The 21,745-nt window shown below is 34.0% G+C and overlaps 2 protein-coding genes across 3 annotated transcripts in view; one reads left to right on the forward strand and one right to left on the reverse strand.

Moving 5' to 3' along the window:
* Window positions 1-1,254: 1,254 nt before the first annotated feature.
* LOC121372722 (protein FAM161B-like) lies at window positions 1,255-12,290 on the reverse strand. The gene is made up of 5 exons (XM_041499200.1): window positions 10,613-12,290; window positions 8,578-8,653; window positions 7,833-8,000; window positions 7,445-7,544; window positions 1,255-5,836 (listed from the first exon to the last, which is right to left on the reverse strand). Exons 1-5 carry the CDS (start codon window positions 12,288-12,290, stop codon window positions 5,642-5,644), a joined length of 2,217 nt encoding a protein of 738 aa, XP_041355134.1. The 3' UTR covers window positions 1,255-5,641.
* A 288-nt stretch (window positions 12,291-12,578) lies between these two features.
* The window catches only part of LOC121372723 (ubiquinone biosynthesis monooxygenase COQ6, mitochondrial-like), a 39,604-nt gene continuing 30,437 nt past the window's right edge, over window positions 12,579-21,745 (forward strand). For both annotated transcript variants that reach the window (XM_041499203.1, XM_041499201.1), the window contains exons 1-3: window positions 12,579-12,786; window positions 19,523-19,657; window positions 21,002-21,060. In XM_041499203.1, coding sequence (XP_041355137.1) covers window positions 12,615-12,786; window positions 19,523-19,657; window positions 21,002-21,060 — 366 coding nt within the window. In that variant the 5' untranslated portion in view covers window positions 12,579-12,614. The remainder of the gene's footprint in view (window positions 12,787-19,522; window positions 19,658-21,001; window positions 21,061-21,745) is intronic.

Here is a 21,745-nt window from a genome sequence, read left to right on the forward strand (position 1 = left end):
TACCTAGGGATAACCACAAGGTTTTGAGGTTTTGTACAAATCTCATCAGGGTTCGTCAAATCCATTAGCCCTCACTCCCGGCTAATGAATATATGGTCTGGGCTAGTGGGAATTATTAAATTACTGTAATTAATGCATAAGGCACTAGCCAAAGCTTGTGAATTTCTCAAACATTTGTAGAACACTGCTCACTGGCACAGGGAAGTTTTTGGGGTTTTGTGTGTCCAACATTTTATCACATGAAAAACTACATTTAAGTATGGTATAGTAACATTTGAATTAAGGGCTTCCTAAAGTTGGGTCCTTAACAGATTCCAATTGGACTTTCCAAAAGATACAATTGATCTGCAGCTGAATACACAAAGAGTTCAGGCACAAAAACTGATAAAAGACATTTTATTAAAAACCCAACTTTTACTATCATTACTCAGTTGTTCTGATTTACACTTGTTTTTTAAAATTCTGTCCTTTGTTTACTTTATGGTACTTATTTCAATTTAAGACTGACCATTGTGGACTTAATATGTTTTACATAGAAAGGATACAACAAACCTGCTTTTGCAGAAAGTTACTAAAATTGACATATCGGTTTTTGCATCTGAACTCTTCACATATTGCACACCATATTAAAACATTGTTGGTTACAAAGACAGAAGCTAGTAGATGTCCAAAATATTGTCATAAAAATCACCTGTTTTGAACAGCAAGGGATCTGTAACGGTATTTATTCCCACAATGGACCGCAAACATATATACCAGTTGTGCAGCAGTGGTTGGAACAGGAAAAAGCCAGATGTGTCTGACTACTAATGAGCATAGATCCTATTTCCTGCCATACATTAGGTGAATATAACCATACTCTACTACTATGTTTAGAAAAGTGACACATTTCTTTGTTTCTAAAACTAGCTAATAATGAAAAAAATATATATTTTGTGTAATGACACCACTAGAGCACATTAATTTATTAATCATCAGCTGTTGGATATCAAACATTTGGTAATTTTGACGTAGTCTTAGGAAACCTACATTTTTCCATTCATAGCAAGGGATTTTTATATGCACCATCCTACAGACAGAACAGCACATACCACAGCCTTTGATAAACCAGTCATGATGCACAAGCTGAAATAAAAAATCGCTCGATGGGCCCACTGATGGGGATTGATCCCACACCGACTGCACATCAGGAGAGCACTTTACATCTGGGTTATTTCCTGTTCCTAGCTAATAATGAATACAACAAATCAAATGCAGTAGTAACAAGTTTATATTTGTACTAATATTAAATTTAAAAAAACAGCCAAATTTTACACTGGTCAAAGGAATGATTTCTTAAGACTTTTAACTTAAGTACAATTTATTAGCCATAACATAAAACAATTTCACTTTTTCAACCAGAAGTAACATTTTACATATTACATTTCTTTAAAATGATGTGGAAAAACTTCATTTCATGACAAATGTTATCACAGACAAATTACAAATATGTGCAGTAAAATGTTAAAATTGCAATTAAACAGAACCACTTCTAAAAATTAATTTTTCAAATAAACTGGGATCAATCTAATAAAGATGTTGATTTAGCCAATTAAAAAAAAAAAAAATAATAATAATTATTATTTTCTTGAAACTCTAAAAACCAGTTGGTTTTATATTAGCAAATGGCTTGAAGCCATCCTTCATAGTTGGCTAGTTTAGTTACTGATGAAGTGAGTCTCCAACAGTCCTATGTTGATTCAACTAGTCGACAAAATATCCATGTGCATTACACTAAGGCTAAAATTGTGTCATGCAGAGTTAAAAAGGCACAAATCCAAAATGCCAAACACTAATAAAATTCAACTATTAGTAAGCATTTTAATTCTGTAAATACAAAAACACATCAACAAATTTAGCTTTAATGAAAATAAATTAATACTTTGAGGCACAACATGGTATCTCATATGAAGTATTGTGCAAGAATAATAAAATTAATGGTTTTAAGAAAGCATGGTACTCGGATTACTAAGCAACATGTAAACTGGCCCAAAGATGTTTACCAAATTGATGCCTAACCATTTGGAAAAACAAATTCACTTCTCCTTTAAATAAAAATAATTTGGGTTTGGCAGTTTTTTAGCAAAGAGTTAATACTAGCAAAACTTTTGAACTGGTTTAATCTTATCTGTAAGCAGTAATATACATGTATTGTCTGCTTACTGAAAAGTAATTTGACTAAATGAAAATAGATAAATAAATGCTAGTTGATACACTTAACTAAAGTACTACCTTATGCAGTGATTTTTATAACTAGAGGGCATCCCAGGCTACACAAGAATTATTTTCTTAACAGCTTTAGTTTGACTTATTTTAGATAAAAATTAAAGTAATTTTTCCACTAAATATAAATAAAACTGTATCAATAATTAATAAATTAGTAGCACAATATTCATGCTTTCTAAATATTTATGTGATAAATAATACATGTAGTGTGATAAATTCTTAAAATTCATAACTGCATTACTGTACACCACTGCAATTAATGAATCCTTTATACAGTACTCTAGATTGTCATTTTGCATTTTCTCCCAATTTTCATTGTTTTTTTCAGGTTGATATATATATATGAAATACTTGTTGATCATATAATGATATAAAGGATCATACAGTGATATGAAGTAAGAAGGAATGTATTTTTATATAGTTTCATTAAAACTTCGTGGTTGCCATTATTCCAAAATTGTTGTTACAACATCAATAAAAATGTTGAAATTACCAAAGAACATTTTAATTTTATTTATATTCATAGAAAAAGGACACTGTATCATTAGTTTCAAAACTGCTATTATTGTTTGTCTATGTTTAGGCAAGCTAATGTTATTGATGAAAAATACTGTTGTAAACCTGGGACAGACTATAATTGCTTTTATTACAATAATTAAATACATGTAAAAAAATCCTACAGTATTTATTTTGCAAACAGCAAAATTGTTAAATATAAATACAAACATATTTTTAAGTATAAATATAACATACTTTGTACATACAATTACTAATAGTGTGTTTAGAGGTAGAAATTGACAATTGCTGAAGGCAGATCACCATGTAAAAAATGTTTGAATATTACTTTAACAAAATACATTTATGAACATTGGGATGAAATATAAAGGACAAATGACAAGACATCCAGTGCCCACACCAAAGCTGGCACCATCAATATTCTCTTAAACATAGCATGTAAAAAGGATGGAGACAGAGGGAAAATGCACAAAGATTACAATATGACTAAAAATAAAGAAGGGTTATTAACATTATGGCAACTTGACATCAAGTACATTTTGGTTCGTTGCATGCGTAAACTTTTAAACATAACTTAGTCAAGCAAAATACAGGAGTAATTACAAAAATAAAATGAGATGACAGAAATGCAAACATTAGCACATCAATGATGTGGATTGAAAAGTCATAATTTACAGTATACCAGTCAAAATGGAGAAATAAATTACATGCATACCATACAGACAAATTAACTAAGTTTTTGCAAGGATTTTGGATTTTGAATCTACAAATAAAATATAATTTAAATAATTTATGTTTATTATATTATCTTGTGCAGAAAAGTAATGAGAATAGCAGGAGCAATATACCTTGTAAATGATCAATACACTCTGTAATGCCTCAGTAAAAAACATACACATAAAACATTTCAAGGACAATGACTTAATAATATTAAAGTCTTATCAAGGTGGTCTGAGACACTGCAAGAGATTGTTTCATACTCCTCAGTGAGCAGTGCCTATGTGGGTTTCGTCCAATAATAAAAACAAACAAACTGACACTATCACTGCATTACTGTACTTAATCAACTTGTAACCTCCAATGCTAGGGATTATTTATTTATTTATCGTCTTTTTTCCCCATTTATTTACTCTTTTTTATTACATGTATTAGTATAATTATTATTATTTTTATTATTATTATTTTTTTTTTATATAATCTATTTGTTTATTTTACTTCTTTCTATTATTTCCTCTTTCATTTTTGTGGTAACAAGTTTATTAGTGTGATAACATATTATTTGTATTCTTGTATATTATTTATCCTATAAAATTAATGCAAGGTAGTGATACCAGGGCCCCCAACCCTGGCATTACCGTATTTTTTTTCTGGGGATAATAAACTTTAAAAAAAGAGAGTAATAAACATGGTTCAAAATTTTTTTTAAAATTAAAAATTGTAACTTCATTGGGACCTTAAATTAATTTCATTATATAAGAGAAAATAAATCTACAGAAATCAGATGGATAAAGTTTCCATTCAAATTTTTTTTTTAAAGCTACCATAACTATATATTAACCATCATGCAGGTCCAGAACACAATCACATATCAATCAAAACCATTAAAAACAAAGAAGACTATTACTACAAACATACAAATGAAAAGATACACAAAACGTGATCCATTAAAATTGTAAAACAAAATCAGGCTTCAATGATAAAATTAAAAAGTTGAATAAATAAATAAATAAATAACTTAGGCACATAATTATATCTGTTATACAGTTAATGATTCCTATGTGAAAATAAAATATTATTTATAGTAGCTACTGTACAGTGTGTAACTATTTTATAAAGGCACATTTAGTTTTAAAGTCCTGTCCATTTAGTTTATGAAGAGAGGTTTCTATTCTATCACTATTTTAATTTAAAAAATAAACTATCACAACAAAAAATAAAATCTATAAAAGATATATAAACAATTATTTAAATAAACATCTACTTTTCTATAATATACAAAGATGTGGATAGTCAATTACCATATTATAATGATCTTGTTTTACTCCATGTGTATTATAATGGATAAGTTAATGTCTATACGAGTCTTCCTTTCCAATACGGAGACCAAAAAATACAACAACACAAAATGTTTTATAACACTGCTTTCAGGATCACTTAAATGTACTCAGCTCTCTTATAACACTGTAGAGTATTTCTGGCTAAAAATAAGTTTCTTGCATGAGAAATTAATTTCGTCACATCTGGTCACACAAAATGTATTTCTAAGAGCATAATAACCTACATATTCACAGCTCTCAAAATTCACAAAACAATCGGCAGTGCCGCCATAAAAAGCTGTTGCAAAACCAATCTTTGATGGCATTTTAAACAATATTTGGTATTTACTTTATTATTATCAAATTGTGATCTCAAGATGATCTGACTTTCAAGGATTGAATTCATATATAAATCTCCAAGTATAAAGTTTCAAACCATATATATTTATTTTTGACAGCATAATCACCCACAAACACATACATAATTTCCCCACCAAAATTTTCACATCTTATTTGCAAACAAATAAATGCTTGTAACTGTGATCAGTTGGAGTGTTTCTGATGACATACTGGCAACTGAATAAGGTGTATTTTTAAAAAGCAGTTTAAAACCCCAAATATCATCAAAATTGTGGCATGCACCAAACAGTAATATTGGCACCGTTTTGAACTTCTATAAACAGGACAACCAAAAACATATCAGATGTTCAGAAATTAATATCATACACAAATCAAAAAACCTGAACAGGTTTAATCAGAAGTACGATACAGTGTTTCTTCAAGAGTAACATAAACCTTTAAACCATTATACATATTGACTAATCTTAATAATCCTCGTCACTGACAGATATATTTTCATCCGTCTTTAGTGGAGAGATCTCAAAGCTGTCACTAGCATAATCACCATCGCCTTCGTGGTGACGGACAGTACTTGAAGCGTAGCTGCTGACGTCTTCTTTAATGCCAGCATTCTTCAATGTGTCAGAAAACTTCTTCTCTGCAAGTTTCTTAGCATTTTTCTGTTGGGTAAAAACAACAACTTTTAACACAGGAACACACTCACTCATAGAAACCCACAAAGACAAACATGGGTTAAAAACTTGTGCAAGCATTAAACATCTCAATCTATCCTAATTTACATAGAATATTTCAAAAAAATCCATTCATAAACTTATTAAACAAACTCCAGAAATAATAATAATACAAAAATAAAAATAAACAAGCAATCTGGTTCTCGAGCTTCAGTCTGAACTGACATAAACAGCATACATTTAAATCCACCTATTCTTAGAAATGTTGTGACTTCTCAAGACTAGTCTTATCTTAAAACAACTTATGGTTGACCCATTTCTATAAACCAAAAGTACTCCAAAGAGAAACGCTAGTGAAGTGGAAGCTCCACTTTTTTTTGGCCAAAATTCTAATTTTTCTACATTGGTTTGCTGATAACTTTGTTTTTAATAAACAGATCAGGGGCCTAATTCACTAAACTCTCGGAACTTTGCGAGCTCGCAGTGCGATGCTAAAAGACTTGCAAAGAGGATGTTTTGTTGTTTACAGGGATGTGAGAGGGGCTGGAACAAAAAAGCTTACTGCGGCGAGGGTCCAGGGGCCGCTCAAGGGCCCTGAAGAAAAATTGTTTGCAACTCCTGAAACTGCCAAAAATTGCATTCAATGCTAACAAATATGAACTGGTTACAACTTATAATATAAGGCACACATCATAAACTTGAAAGCGTGAAAACATGCAAATGAACCTTGTATGGTCAACAGTACTGAACATCATGTTTTGGGTTTTTTATAGACGAAATGGAAAAGCGCATTTACATGTTTCCACATAGCTCTCACATACCTGTGTCTAGCAGAGCCTAAGAGACCTTTGTGAATTAGGCCCCTGCTTTTTCTCAATTAGTTTAAATTTTATAATAGCAGACATGTGCACAAAGTCAATTAACAAAATCCAAATGTACCTTTGTGCACAGTCTATAAACAAAACACACCAGTTTCCTTGGTCATCAGGCTTAAAGTAGTACGTGCTGGGTTCACATCACACTACTGACCCCTCTCACCAATAACTAACCATTAACCTACTATCCTAGGCGTAACTAGAATGTTCCTAGGACAGTGTTTGTACCATAACAAGGAAAAAAATTCAATTCAATTATACAAGACCATGAAAATGGAACAAACGAGCCCAATACATATATACCACAGACATTTATACACACACACGACAGACACTAGAGCACATTGACTGATTAACCTTTGGCTATTGGATGGCAAACATTGGTAGATCGGAGTTAGTCTGCAGAGGAAACCATGCTACATTTTCCCTTTAGCAGCATGGCATCTTTAAAATGCACTTTCCCAAAAACAGGACAGCACATGCCACAGCCTTTGATATACCAGTTGCTAGGCACCGACTGGGATGGGGGAAAACTCAATGGGTCTGCCAAGCAGGTTTGATCTATGACCCAAATCACTAGATGACAAAGACACAGACACACACACATGGACACATATATAAACACTGGTGGGTGCTGAAAGTGGATATAATTCTTTATAATTTTTTCTTTCTTTCTTTCTTTCCATCTTTCTTTCTTTTAATAAATGAAACACATTTGTACCTTGGATTCTTCCTCAAATAACATTGGTCTTTGATCAACGCGTCTTTTAATCTCTTCCAGTTCTCTCTCATATACTTCCTGGCGATTACGATCACTTTCTCTAACAAAATAAAACAGATAACTATTTCTACCTGCTCGTCAAATAGCATCTGAGAAACTCAAGATGAAGATTTAAGATTCAACAAAAAAATCTGTCATAAAATATGTAGAACAAATATCTATTTTCAAAGTAGGTTAATATGTGATAAAGTATTCACTAAACAAAATCTACCTCACTACTTCACAATATGTAACATAAACAAACAGAGTTACCTATTTTAAAAAACCCCCAATAAAACATAGTATATTTCTCAAGAACAAGTTGACAAAATTAAGCTGATATGCTTACTTGAATTTCCTAAGTCTCTCTCTAACTGTCTGTCTATTAGATCTCGCCGAGTTGTTTAGGGCGACTTTTTGTGAAATTGTTTTACGCAGTCGAAAACCTCGTCTCCGTTGTCGTTCATCTTCTTCCAGTTCTTCTTGTTCTTTCCTTGTCAGCCTCTCGATGAAGCTCCTGATTAACATTAAAAACTCATATAATAAACTAAAACAGAAAATCTAATATTGTTAAATCTGGTATAGTGGTCACCTGTTATAAAACAGCCACCTCAGCAAAAAGGCAACATTCTTATTCTCCAAATCATCTAGAAATATAGTATAAACTGACCTGTATTAAGCCACCATCTATCTTAAAAGGTCATATTTTGACAATTAAGAAACTCACACTATGCCTTGAGATCACAGGTTTTAAATTTTTCTAATTGGGTGGATGACATAACAAACATGACAGGATGAACAAGTGGGTACTTTGATGGATGGACAGATGGACAAATGATGGATGGAAGGATGGAAGGATGGAAGGAAGGAAGGAAGGAAGGAAGGAAGGAAGGAAGGAAGGAAGGAAGGAAGGAAGGAAGGAAGGAAGGAAGGAAGGATGGATGGATGGATGGATGGATGGATGGGATGAACAAGTGATGGATGGATGAGATGGGATGGATGTTCAGAACAGATGGAGTGGACTGAGTCAATGGTTGGTTACCCTGACAAAGGTGAATGGACAGATAGATGGATGGCTTTTGCAGAATAGTTACCTATTCATGCTGCTCCTGAGGTCTTGTGCAGTTGTAGTTCTGTAAGGTATTGCATCCAAAGAAGAGCTCCAGGAATCTGTAACAAAATGCACTTGCAGAATAAACTGTGTTACAATATCTTCTTACAAAGTTTTAATTTATATCAAATAGCTAAAAATTAATTGAATTGTATATTGAATTGCAGCATAACACTTTGTTAATTTATAGTTTATACAGTAAAAATACAAATCTACTAAGTGTTATTTTAGGAATGATGCAAAGTTCAATGATGAGTCGAAATGTGCATAATCTTTAGAAGCAGTACATGTAAATTGTAATTTATAGCGTTTCATTTTACTATTCATGAATAATTAGGCCGAAATTTTTTTTTAAATTGTTTCCTATTACATGCTAGAAAAACATTTTATTTTGGAAAATAATGTTATTTATGGATATTAAATAAAGGTGTTGACTACCGGTATCCAAAATAACCTCTGCATGTATAGAAATGCATTATGCAAACCAACAATACCATTCATCACAGTGTTTTCCCTAGAAATGAAGTAAGGCATGGTAAAGTGACGTTTTGGGGGCATATTTTATGTGCAGTTTTAAATATAAGGGCTTTTTTTTCCATTATACAATTTTCAAAAGAACAAAAACCTTAATTAAAAAAAGGAAATATGTAGTACTATCCACATAGGTGTGTTTAAAGGCTTCTTTTTACATGGGCAACTTATAAATTTATAAAAGGCAAGGCATTTTGATTTTGAGGGCAACATGGTGCTAACCTATCTGTGGGAGAGTACATACAAAAGACCCCTTGCTGTTTAATAATACTAATAGGCAGAAGGTTTGCTCTCATACTAACACTTAACTTCTGTACTGGTCCAGGACAGACTTGGCTGAACCGTAATTGGATAGAAACCAGTAAATAAGTTATAGCAATTTATTTTAATGAAAACTGAAAAGAAGGGTTCTATATTTATCTGTCCAACAATAACATTTAAAAAAAAAATTATGAATATTATCTTTCCTAGTGTATCTAAGAAATGGTAGACTTACCAATTTTATAATTTGCAATGTTAGTTTTATTCTGTATGCATCCAGTATTAAAGTACACACTTGGTTTGAAGCAATCAATTGGTCCAATGAATAGAAATGCAGTGCAAATGCTCAGGATGCTCAAATAAATGTTGAAAAGTAAAGTTTGTTTTATTTAACGACGCCACTAGAGCACATTGATTTTTATCTTTAATATCATCGGCTATTGGACGTCAAACACATGGTCATTCTGACACTGTTTTTAGCGGAAATACGCGAAGCTCCCAGTGACCACTTACAGAAAATAACGAAATGCATCGAGATCTTACTGACATATTTAATTATTTGATTTGGCAGTAAACTCCATCAGTATCGGTAAACATTCCCTCCCCTAGTTTATCAGAAGGACAATAAATTTCTTCAAGGCCAGTTTGTCGCTGGAATAAATCATTAAATATAGTTATTATTATTATTATTAATCGGAACACCTCGCTATGCTAGATGTAGAATAAATCAGAAAAGATCGCATATATTCGTGAAAAAATATTTCCGACTCTTCGCCCGATATCTCACGAAAGTTACCGAACTTCAATTTGAAGGGAAATAACTCCATCAGTCAATTGTTAGAAGAAAACATTTCATGGCTAACGGGCAATCTAATTAAAATTATCTCCACTATTAGATGTAATAGTGGAGCTAATTTTAATTAGATTGGGCTAACGGGTCGCCAATAAAACTAAATTTGCGACAGTAAAACCATCGATATAGTCCGCAAATCGGAAAAACACAGTAGGGTTATCCTCTAAATGACACCAAATTAGTGCTTGTGATAGTTTTGGAATGTGTTCGTGGAAATCGTTGTTATATTAAAAAAAAAATTGGATATACAAAATAAGTTTTAGGGTCGGCAGGTTCAAATTAGGGTCGGTCGGTAACCGGAAACAAACAATATTTTATGATACGCCTTATCAGGGATGACGTGCACAAGTTTTAGTTTTATATTTATTGTTACCTGTAACTGGTCTTCGTGAAGAATTCCGAGAAGACCCAAGTTCCACTGATGACTGGGTATCTTGTAAACATTTTTTGTGCACAGAACTATTATATTTGTCTGAGAGAGAAAATGGCTTTGGGATAGTTGGTTCTCTTTCCACTCTACGTAGAGACATTTCTTTTTGGAACTGTCGAAACAATGCATCATAATCAGGTACTTTATGTAATCCCTTGATCTTGTTTTTCCTTGATTTTAAGTCCTTTTCTCTTAATTTTTGCTCTTTCAGTTTCTGTTCTTTTAATCGTTGTCTCATTTCCATATTTGATGGCAGTGCCGCTTCTCGCAGAAGTTCTTCCGATCTCATCCGTATCCGAATCTTCCTATATTCCTCTTCTTCCTGAATCTTTTCTTCCATATTTTTGTCAAACAAGTAATCAGGAACTGGTTTAGCTTTAAAAACCGATTTTGCCACTTTTTCAGCGACTTTTTGTCTTGGCGGAGCTGAATTACATCTTAATTTCTTCCGTTCTTCTTCTCTTTTGACAAAGTTAAATGGCTTTTCCTGAGACTTTAGCATCTCTTGGCAATATGTTTTAACATATCGGCGTCTGGCTTCATTTTTCTCCATAATCTCATCATACAAAGGTAAATAGATGTGTGCTGGAGCAGGGGAAGCTTTGAAAGTTTTCAGACATTCTGCTTCTTCATCTTTCAGTCTTTCTAGTCTTCTGTTTTCAAGTTCAATTTGTGCACTGGTTCTCTTCTTTTCCTTGTTTTCTTCTCGTAGGGTCATCTTAAAAGGCTTTGGTATTGTTAATCGATGTCGCCAGTTATCTCTCTCTTTCTGTGTTTGATTCCTTTTGATAAGAGAAGAGGATGAATGTCTGCGCTCCTTTGGGGCATAGTTTTCAATTGAAAATCTTTCCCACATGTTATCAATTTGTTTCATCACTCTATTAAAATCATCAGGACTATGTGCCCGAGAAGTGCCTAGGTTTTCATCACTTGAAGTTCTTATTACTTGTTGCCAATCATCTTCATCAAGACTATCAGTATATAAGTTATCCATCCCCCATCTTGCAGGTGCTGAACCCGGCCGTTCTTTAAATGATCTTGATTTTAAAGGTAGGGTTGAGGAGAAAGATCTTAGATCACCATGTGCTGCAGGACTTGCTATCGGTGGCTTCGTTGAAAGATCCATGACATTATCAGTAAAACCATTTGAATGGAAACCATTGAAATATACCGATGTCTCCATGTCTGAGGCAAGTTCATTCATGACTGGTCTATTTTGGTTTCTGTCAAATAATTCATCCACATCATTATCAGGTTTATATTCTGTCGACTGACGCTGGTCTTTGGAAAGTGTTTCTTGATAAAGTTCCTCACACCTTTGCAATGCTTTTTTCTGTTCATCCTTAAGCTCTACTAACTTGTTGTAAAATTCGTCGTCCGATAGCTGTCTTAAATGTGCCGCTATCTCGTCGGGTGTGTATTCCGATAACTGGGTCACAACATTTTGATTTGTATTACAGTTTTCCTCATACCTGTAGCTATCTTCAACATATATACCTCCATATGGAGATAAAGGCCTCTCTGTTAAAGTTGATGTCTTTCCGGTATATGGATTAATGGGGGGTTTCACGAGAGAATTTGTCAAAACTGACTGCTTGTGACTTGTTGCCATTGTTGCCATTGCAACTATATAGCAGTATCGCACAAGTTATCAAATAAGTTAACTGGTTTTCCTAATTTGCTAGCTAAAGTATGCCGACATTTGATAGAAATTTACACGAAGAACCAGTCAATACGAAGGGCACTTGTAAAACAAATAGTTAATATTAAAACAATTAATCAGAAACTTCACAAAGTATTTTTTATTATTAAAACAAAATAAGTTATTACTAATATATTTATTTATTATCTGTTTAATTTTTACCTATTAAAATGCAACAACATTTTACATCGGATTGATAATCGACTAAGAAAGATAACTCTGTATCATACTGATAAAACAAAAATGTTTCTGTTGGTGTTAAGGCAGTCTTGTAAAAAAGCTGTTACCTATTGTAAATTAAATAGGTTACAGCAGCAAATTACCTGTAGTTTTAGTTCATCAAGCAGTGTAGAAGATGCAGATATTGTCATATCTGGTGGTGGTATGGTTGGAGGAGCAATGGCATGTGCTTTAGGTTGGCAAAATAAAAATAAAGTTTTTAGTTTTTTTTAAGTACATTCATGTCACCATAACGTCCGAACCAAATTGTTAAGAACTACAATAAATTACTCTCCTACCTTTAATTATCGTTACATTTCCCCCAAATTTTGTTCAGACACAAGTTGTGAAAAAACCATTACAGTGACACAGATTCCACATATGAGACTGTAACGAAGTCGCCAGTATCGACTTCACTGAGATAGCATAGGCAAAATACATGAAGTTTTCTGCCGTCTGCCTTTTTTTTATTTTATGGAATACTCTTCAAGAGGGGTGAAAGCCTCCAAAGTATGTGACATAATTAATATAAAATCAATGATCTCTAGTGATATCATTAAAAAAAATAATAATATAGTATTTTCCCTAGAAATTTGGCAAAGCAAGGTAGACAAAAAACTTTGGGTGCAATTTTTACCATTTTCAGGACACTTTTTATTTTTTTGCATTAAAGACGAAAACAATAATTGAAATAAACAAATGTAATTAATGTTCTTGCTTTAATAAATGAATGGCAAAATATATAATATATTTTTTTAGTGTTTTATCAAGGCAGTTTTAGAATTAATTATTGAAAAAGGCTTTTTTAATCTCAGTGCAGCATGGCACTGATTAAGGCAAGATGGTGCTAGACTAGTGAGTCATGGTGCTGCACCATGCCAAAACAAGCTAGAGAAAACACTATAATAATAAAATTAATATTTAACATTTGCTTTTATATCAACATGTTATGACATTGTTAGATTAAGTCATATCCTTTCACCCCTCTTGGAGAATATTCCATAAAAAGTCAAAATGGCAGCCAGCACAAAATTACATGCTTTTTGCCCTATGCGATCTCAGCGAAGTCGATATAGGTGACATGGTTATCATCTAGTATGTGGAATCTGTGTCATTGTAATATTTCAATATTTCTGTCTGGACAAAATGTGGGTAAAATCTAACAAAAAATAAAGGTAGGAGAGCAATTTTTCATAGTTAACATTTTGGTTCAGACTTTTTGTAATTAAACAAACGTTAATTTAATTCATAAAACAAATGTTAAAACAACACACCATCAGGAGTTTCCTCAGGGCCGTTACGCGTAGTGGCCCGACACGCCTTGGTCCGTAAAGTAAGCGCTTTGACGGCGTGGAAGCGCCTTAAATCATTTGCCGCTACACCATGATTTGAAGTGCTTTTGAAAAACAATTATCACAAGTACGAGTGGCTAAAATTTTGGCTAAGCATTTTCTATCTTCTGACGTGAACAAACGGTTACATAATCTATCCGACACCTAAAACATAATAATAATACCAAATATTCAATTAGTGTAATAGCAATCTCGCAACCGGTAACGAGAAACGGTGTTATCCAGAATACAGCTTAGGCCTTATGATGTTTACTTATTTTAATAATCACAGTTATTAATTTTAACGGCATGCATTCGACATGTATGACAGCAATATGACGGTGATCCAATGTCTGGAAAATCTGTAACTTGTTATTTTAACTTTGTAAAGTCTTTGAACCAAAGTAATAAAAACAAAACCGCCAATACGTGTCAGTTTGAATACACATGCCAGTTCAGGGCCGAAAGACATGTAGGCTACACCAAGGGCTGAGTTCAGTCAGACTGAGCGAAAACAAAACGTTTGTGCGCTTCACGTTAAACCAAATGGACATGACGGACATCAATCAAATAGTTCACGAACGTTAGGAAGAACGTTCGTTGGCTGAACTGAGGAGAGCTCTTGGCGCGAATATATGTCATGCTTCAGTCAGCTGACATCGACGTGTCAAGAGACATCGTTGCGGACTCTAAACAATACTATTACACAGAAGTAAATCTTGATGTAAATTTGTAGAAAAACAATAGTTGTTTGCATCAATGAATACCTAACTGCAGTTTCGTTTTATTTCCTTTGTCTTTGTTATTTTTAATATTTTCATATACTTACCATTTGTGACACCCAATAGCCGATGTGTATTTTTGTGCTGGGGTGTCGTTAAACATTCATTCATTCATTCATTGTCTTGGTTAATTTTGTACTTATGGTCATGCATGCAGATCACGATTGTGGGAAATGAACATTTAGTATTTATACAAATTACAGTTAAACGTACACTGAATTAGTTTACAATAGTCATATTTGTTAGATATATATATATTTGTAAGACTGTGAGGTGACATTTAATAGTTAGCTGGATTTTAAAAAGGCCGTAAATTTTAATTTTATTAACTTTTTTTCTTTTTTTTTAAATAACTGGAATATACTGTGAAGTCAGCATTCTTAGCCTAGGTATTTTACAATTAGAAATCACAACAAGCATTTAACACGATGCTGAAATCAACAGCAACAACATGGCACAAATTATGAAATTGTTTGGGGTGGGAATTGATGGGTTTACCGTACTTTAAAAAAAAGAGAGAAAAAAAAAGAGCATGATTAGCTGGATTGAAGGCAAATACTTAACTGTTTTCAACCCACTACCCCACTTATTTTGGCTTGATTTGTGTTATACTGACGCTAAAAATGTAAGCGCCTTGAAAAAATCCTGGGGAAAGGCCTGCATCATGATTGTGAATATATATATATACTCTTCAAAAAAAGAAACGCAAAAGGGTACAAATGGGTTATAACTCTGATTTTATGTTTCCTACCGGTTCATGCTTTGTGAATATAAGGTCATTGCATGTCCCAAACACATTCCCACGGTTACATTCGATAAAACGCAGCTACTGTACAATAAAGTTCCAAAATGTGAATATTCGCAAAAACGCAGCCACGTGCAAACCATGTCACCACTGCACGTGCGTTGTCTGCACGTGCAACATGAACACCGACAGTATAAAAGTGCAGGGTGTTCGCTTGCCTGGCCTCTGTATCTGGCCGACAGTTGACAATCCAGGACATGCCACGTCTCAGTGAACCGCAGAGAAACAATGCCATCGGCCGACTAGACGCAGGCGAATCCAGAACGGCCGTTGCCAGGGCATTCCATGTGTCCCCAAGCACCATCTCCAGACTGTGGGACCGTTACCAGCAACATGGATCAACACGTGACCTCCCTAGATCCGGTCGACCACGGGTCACTACCCCCGGGCAGGACCGCTACATCCGGGTACGCCACCTTCGGGAACGATTGACTACTGCCACCTCCACAGCCGCAGCAATACCAGGTTTGCGCAGGATATCCGACCAGACTGTACGGAACCGCCTACGTGAGGTAGGAATTCGTGCCAGACGTCCAGTTCGAGGTGTCATCTTAACACCACAACACCGTCGACTCCGACTGCAGTGGTGCCAGATTCATCGACAATGGCCTCAACTGCGATGGAGACAGGTGTGGTTCAGTGACGAGTCCCGATTTCTGCTCCGACGTCATGATGGAAGATGTCGCGTGTATAGGCGTCGTGGTGAACGTTATGCGGCAAACTGCGTGCAGGAAGTGGACAGATTCGGCGGGGGTAGTGTCATGGTGTTGGCAGCCATCTCACACACTGGCAGAACTGACCTGGTCCACGTGCAGGGCAACCTGAATGCACAGGGCTACATTGACCAGATCCTCCGGCCACACATCGTTCCAGTTATGGCCAACGCCAACGCAGTGTTCCAACATGACAACGCCAGGCCTCACACAGCACGTCTCACAACGGCTTTCCTACAGAACAACAACATTAATGTCCTTCCTTGGCCATCGATATCACCGGATTTGAACCCAATTGAGCATCTATGGGACGAGTTGGACCGACGCCTCCGACAGCGACAACCACAGCCCCAGACCCTGCCCGAGCTGGCAGCAGCCTTGCAGGCCGAGTGGGCCACCATCCCCCGGGACGTCATCCGTACTCTGGTTGCTTCAATGGGCAGGCTGTGCCAGGCAGTTGTCAACACACGCGGAGGCCACACCCGGTATTCACTCCAGATGACCTTGACCTTGGTGGTGTGTCCTATCACTTACTCACAATGGACTAGAGTGAATTGTGAACAATCCTGCAACATTTGGTAATTATCGGACTCACCATTCAATAATTAAATCAATTCTCCAAATGTTACGACAATGTGGTTTTGCGTTTCTTCTTTTGAAGAGTATATATATATACATACAGTGCTGTCCGGTGTATCGGCACACCTAAGCATTCACGGACCATTTTCTGTATGAACACTGTGAAATACTTAATAAAATGTATCTCTTACCAATGAAGCAGTGCATAATCTGAAATACACTACAAATTGTTTTATGTCTGTAGTAAATAAACATTTTAAAATGGTGCAAAAATATAGGCACCCCCTTGTATCCAAAACGATTTGCATGTCTGGTGAATTGGTGCAGTAGATGTGGATCGTTGACCCCGCTATTTATAGACCGCCCATGACCTCACTTTTAGCCCATAAATGCTACGCTATTGTCCCAGAATTATTTTCGTACTTTTTTGTTTTGTCTTGTTAAAAATATTACTATGAAAATGAACAATCACACATGACCCATCTCATGATCAGTTTCGGAATCGTTTTCTTGAGTGGCATAGTACTGCAGATGCATACCGGTACATGTTCATTGTCATGCATGGCTAAGATGCCTACATGGATTTTATTTTTCTCGGGTAGATTGTGCACACACGTGGATCTTATTTCGTTTTTATTTTTTATAAAAATGTGACAATTGTGAACTGGAATTACTGTCAATTAAGGTGTAAAACTTTTGTTTTGTTTGCATTTGTCTGTGTTTTCCTTTTCAGTTTAAATAAAAATAACCGAACGAAAATAATTACATTTATACCGTTTACTATAATTTTAAAAATGCGGCAACAGTGTTTTTAGACTGGTTTTAACATTCTGAATATCAACAAGGCTGACCACCTTCGCGTTTATATACACAAAAATAGGTGAATGATTTATTTTGAAATTATGATATAATTATTGATAATTCTAATATATTTTTATTATTATTGCACCCTTAACAATAAATATGTTGATACTTGATTAACCATTGAAAAAGGAATTGAACTTTAATTCGTTAAAAACACTGACAACATGACAACTTCCTAAGCATACTTAAGCAAAATACCAAGTGTGCCGAATCACTGGACGTGCCGATACACCGGAAACGGTTGTGTGTATATATAGAGGATAATAGACGAGTTACCAGTTATTATCAAATTTATGTCCCGAGTGAAATAATTTTCAGTTGTCACCAGCTTTAGCGAGTGACAAATGAAAATTATTTCACAAGGGACATAAATTTGATAATAACTGGTACCGAGTTTGTTATTCTATTTATTACCTCAGCAATTTTTTCTCTAAAAGCCTTTATTTTCGACACACATGCACGAAGACCAACCTGTATAGGAATGATGTAAACCACTTTACTCACTGTTCTGAGAATTACTATAACGTTGTAATTTAATCACGTTCATAGATAATTTTAAAAAAGACAAGTTCTCTTTATTCTGCTTCCAAATCTATAATGAATTGCATTAAAATTACATTTTGTTATTAATTTAACACCAAAAACAGAGACCTGTAAAGGCAAACTCTTTAAACTACATGACGTCATTTTGTGTGTTTTTCAAATCGTGATGACGTCATATTTAGTAGGCTACCGACAAAGTCATTGGTTTGTAAGCGTCAAATTGTCCAATAGTATTGTTCGTTAGACCAATGCAGAATATTTCTCACTGAGAAAATATGGAAAGTATTTTCCCTGTTATGAGTGACCGCTGGGGTAATAAATATATATATATATATATATATATATATATAACTGGGAGATAACTTGATTGAAAAAACTCTTAATTAATGCACTAAAAGTATACTTTTGCCAGTCTCGATTAACGTGTTTTTGTATCACATGTCAACACGTCACATGTCTGTCACTGCTGTAATGATCAACCATGCATATCAACTTACACAATTTTACATAGAAGCTTCAATACATACCTTATTATAATTTATGAATACATAAATGAAATAAATGTTTTATTTTATCTGTTAACATAAACATCCAAGCATACCGGTACTTTGAATTTCCCTGTGAGTGACACAACACAACCAATATGGCTGCCTAGACTATGAAGCTTACAGCATGGCGTATTTTAGCTATAGTCTGTTTCAAACTTATCATTGATTGTCCTACATGTTTAACGAACACTATTTATACTCATTTACACAGTTAATAACAGACAACCTTTGTTAAATAAATGTTGAATAATGATCTTAAATTTTGGCATTGGCCTTTTTTTTAAATATAATTTTGTTCTGTTATCCAAACTAAGGAGCATGGAACACCATTTATATTTATCTCATTTGCATGATCTAAATTTTCCTGAAACAGACTATAATAGGAAGTGTTTGTTGTCTAGAACTTACAAAAAGTCAGATCTATTACCTGTTGTTGTTTCTGTGAATATTAGCGACAGAAGTGGTTGTGTTAAAGAATTTTAATTTAACATTTTCAGTAAATATTTTGAACAGGTAATATATGTAGGGCTAGCTCTGGGTGAGCAAAACATTTCGCCAAATTGTCTATTAAACTTCAAAAATTGCAGAAATCAAGTTATTTTCTAAAAAATGTCAATTATTACCTGAAATTATTTAGCCAAATTAAAATAAAATTTGCCAACTGCTTTCAGAATTCGCAATTAGCGAAATTGGCGAGTGCCCTGATATATGTATTGTGTGATTATTCTAATATTCCAGTTACTTATTTTTTATTTTTTTATTTTCAGCTCATAATGACCTGTTTTCCAAGAAGAAAATTATCATGCTGGAGTCATCTCCCGATCGTGATGCATTTCATTTACAAGAGAAGTTCAGCAATAGAACCTGTGCTCTCAGTCCAGCCACAGTGACGTTGTTGGATGGCAAGTTTGAATAAGGCTACAATATCGAAAATACTTTAAAATTTAACCACATTGGAAATAATTTTTGTTTAGCCACATTTCACAAGAAGAATATTTCCTTGAAAATTATGTAAAAGTGGCTTTAAATATTGTATTTTTGTCAAATGATGGGAGAGACTGTAATATATTTTGGCCAATTCCAAAACTGTTTATTATTACAGCAAATACATATGTTTAAAGCAAAAGTGACTAGTTTAAATACAGTTTTATGAGCCAAAAGCTACATTATAGCATAAAACAACGTTCTTTGATATTCTTTACATGAAGTCAGTGTTCGAAATAAGCACTTGTCTGTTTGTCCCCACAAGTGAAAATCTATTCGGACAAGCAAAATGTGCATCGGTGGTTGTCCAGTGGACAAGTAAAACGTTTTCAGCAATCACAAACATCATCCTGATACTTTAATAAAATAAACCCTTTATTTGGACAAGTGAAAATATTGGTGAACAAGTAGATTTCTAGATGTATTTGTTGGGTGGACTAGTAAAAAATTCTGTCTAGAAGTCATTACTAAATTACCATAAACAACAGCAATAGGGGATGCCTTTTCTACAGTCTACTGATCTCTGCGAATAAGGCAGAAGACATTATAGTCCAGGAATTTGACTGCAAATTTAGCAGGATTCCATTTTACAAATTCCAGATTTTGGGTCCAAAGCTTAAGTTTATGAGATTAAATCCCAAAATATTTATATTAAATAATTTTTATGATGCCAGTGGATTCATTAAAAAAAAAATCCCCAAACTCAATACCTGATATATGTTCATATAAAAAACCCACGTTTATTGAAACAGCAGTTGTGTTTGTATTTTGCATTAGGAAACGATGTTCTTTGTTATACAATGAGGAGATACTATGGACTTAATCTATGGAATTGAATTGTTTAATTTGATTGCAAAACCTGTCAAATATAGCTGAACTTTTCAATAAAGGCCACAAAAATTATTTTCAAAAATGGTCTGTCAGCAGATGGTCTTTATTCTGATGCAGAAGACACCTAATCTGTGTACAGGAGGAATGTTACTGAAGTGTATTTTATATTCAGTGTTTGTTATACAACACAGTTGAAAACATTGGTTAAGATTTTTATTGTAAAGATGTTTTCAAGTGTGACTAATATGAAGTGAAAATTATGAAAGTAGTTTCCTAGAATAAATAGCAAAAGTAATATCAGATAACAAACACATACAAGTATTCAGGTAACTGGTGTAGTGATTGGTTTGTTTGTGAAAAACACGAGTATATGTTTCAGATGGACCATTGATTGTTCACAGGAGATTACGGTTTGTTAAATGTTTTGCCAGGTTTGGGAGTGTGGAATGAAATTCTTCAATTACGTTGTCATCCAGTGAAGAGAATGCAGGTTTGTTTCATTGTATTAAATGAATACATACCGGTATCAAACATTTGATACAGTTGGTAACTAAACTAACAAAATGCTATTACAATTATGGATTAAAAAAAATACTTTAAAAAATTAAATTTTTGTAACAACAATGAGAATTATAAACTTGTCTTATCCTCTAATTTACCAGGCCAGTAATTTGTAACCTATAGTATACATGTGTTGTCACACACTATGTTTATTTTAATGCCTGTAACATGGAGTGAATGCACAGCTCAGTGGGAAAGGTTAAAGCCACTATGCTGATTAACCTCTGTCAATGACGTCTTAACCAGTGCCTCACAACTGGTATGAGCTGTTTTGTCTGTGTATATAAAAGATCCTTTGCTGTTAATGCAAAGATATAAAAGGTTTTCTTTTGACTGTGTCACAATGACCAAATGTTTGACATCCAGTAGCCAATGATTAATAAATCAATGTACTCTAGTGGTGTTGTTAAACAGCGGAAACTAGATAGACATTACAGATCAGTGAACATTTTGTTTTCAAACATTTGATAACCAACATTTGCTATCAGCTTAAAACTTTATAAGCGATTAGTATTTAACGTTACAGAATTGTGTAGCAATCTCTTAAAACTAGCATAGATGTTCTCTGCAGATGTTGATGTCTATGTCCAGAGCAGTTTGGTTGAACGTTTTGA

This window comes from Gigantopelta aegis, chromosome 4 (assembly GCF_016097555.1).
Source record: "Gigantopelta aegis isolate Gae_Host chromosome 4, Gae_host_genome, whole genome shotgun sequence".
NCBI lineage: Eukaryota > Metazoa > Mollusca > Gastropoda > Neomphalida > Peltospiridae > Gigantopelta > Gigantopelta aegis.

Bases quoted from the DNA above. Each gene is read 5' to 3' on its own strand.
- LOC121372722 (XM_041499200.1), bottom strand. From the start codon at position 12,290: ATGGCAACAATGGCAACAAGTCACAAGCAGTCAGTTTTGACAAATTCT. The intron at 8,001-8,577 runs GTAACTATTCTG...AATGTTAATCAG, and splicing joins CTCAGGAGCAGCATGAATAG to GAGCTTCATCGAGAGGCTGA. The intron at 7,545-7,832 runs GTAAGCATATCA...TTATTTTGTTAG, and splicing joins GAGAGACTTAGGAAATTCAA to AGAAAGTGATCGTAATCGCC.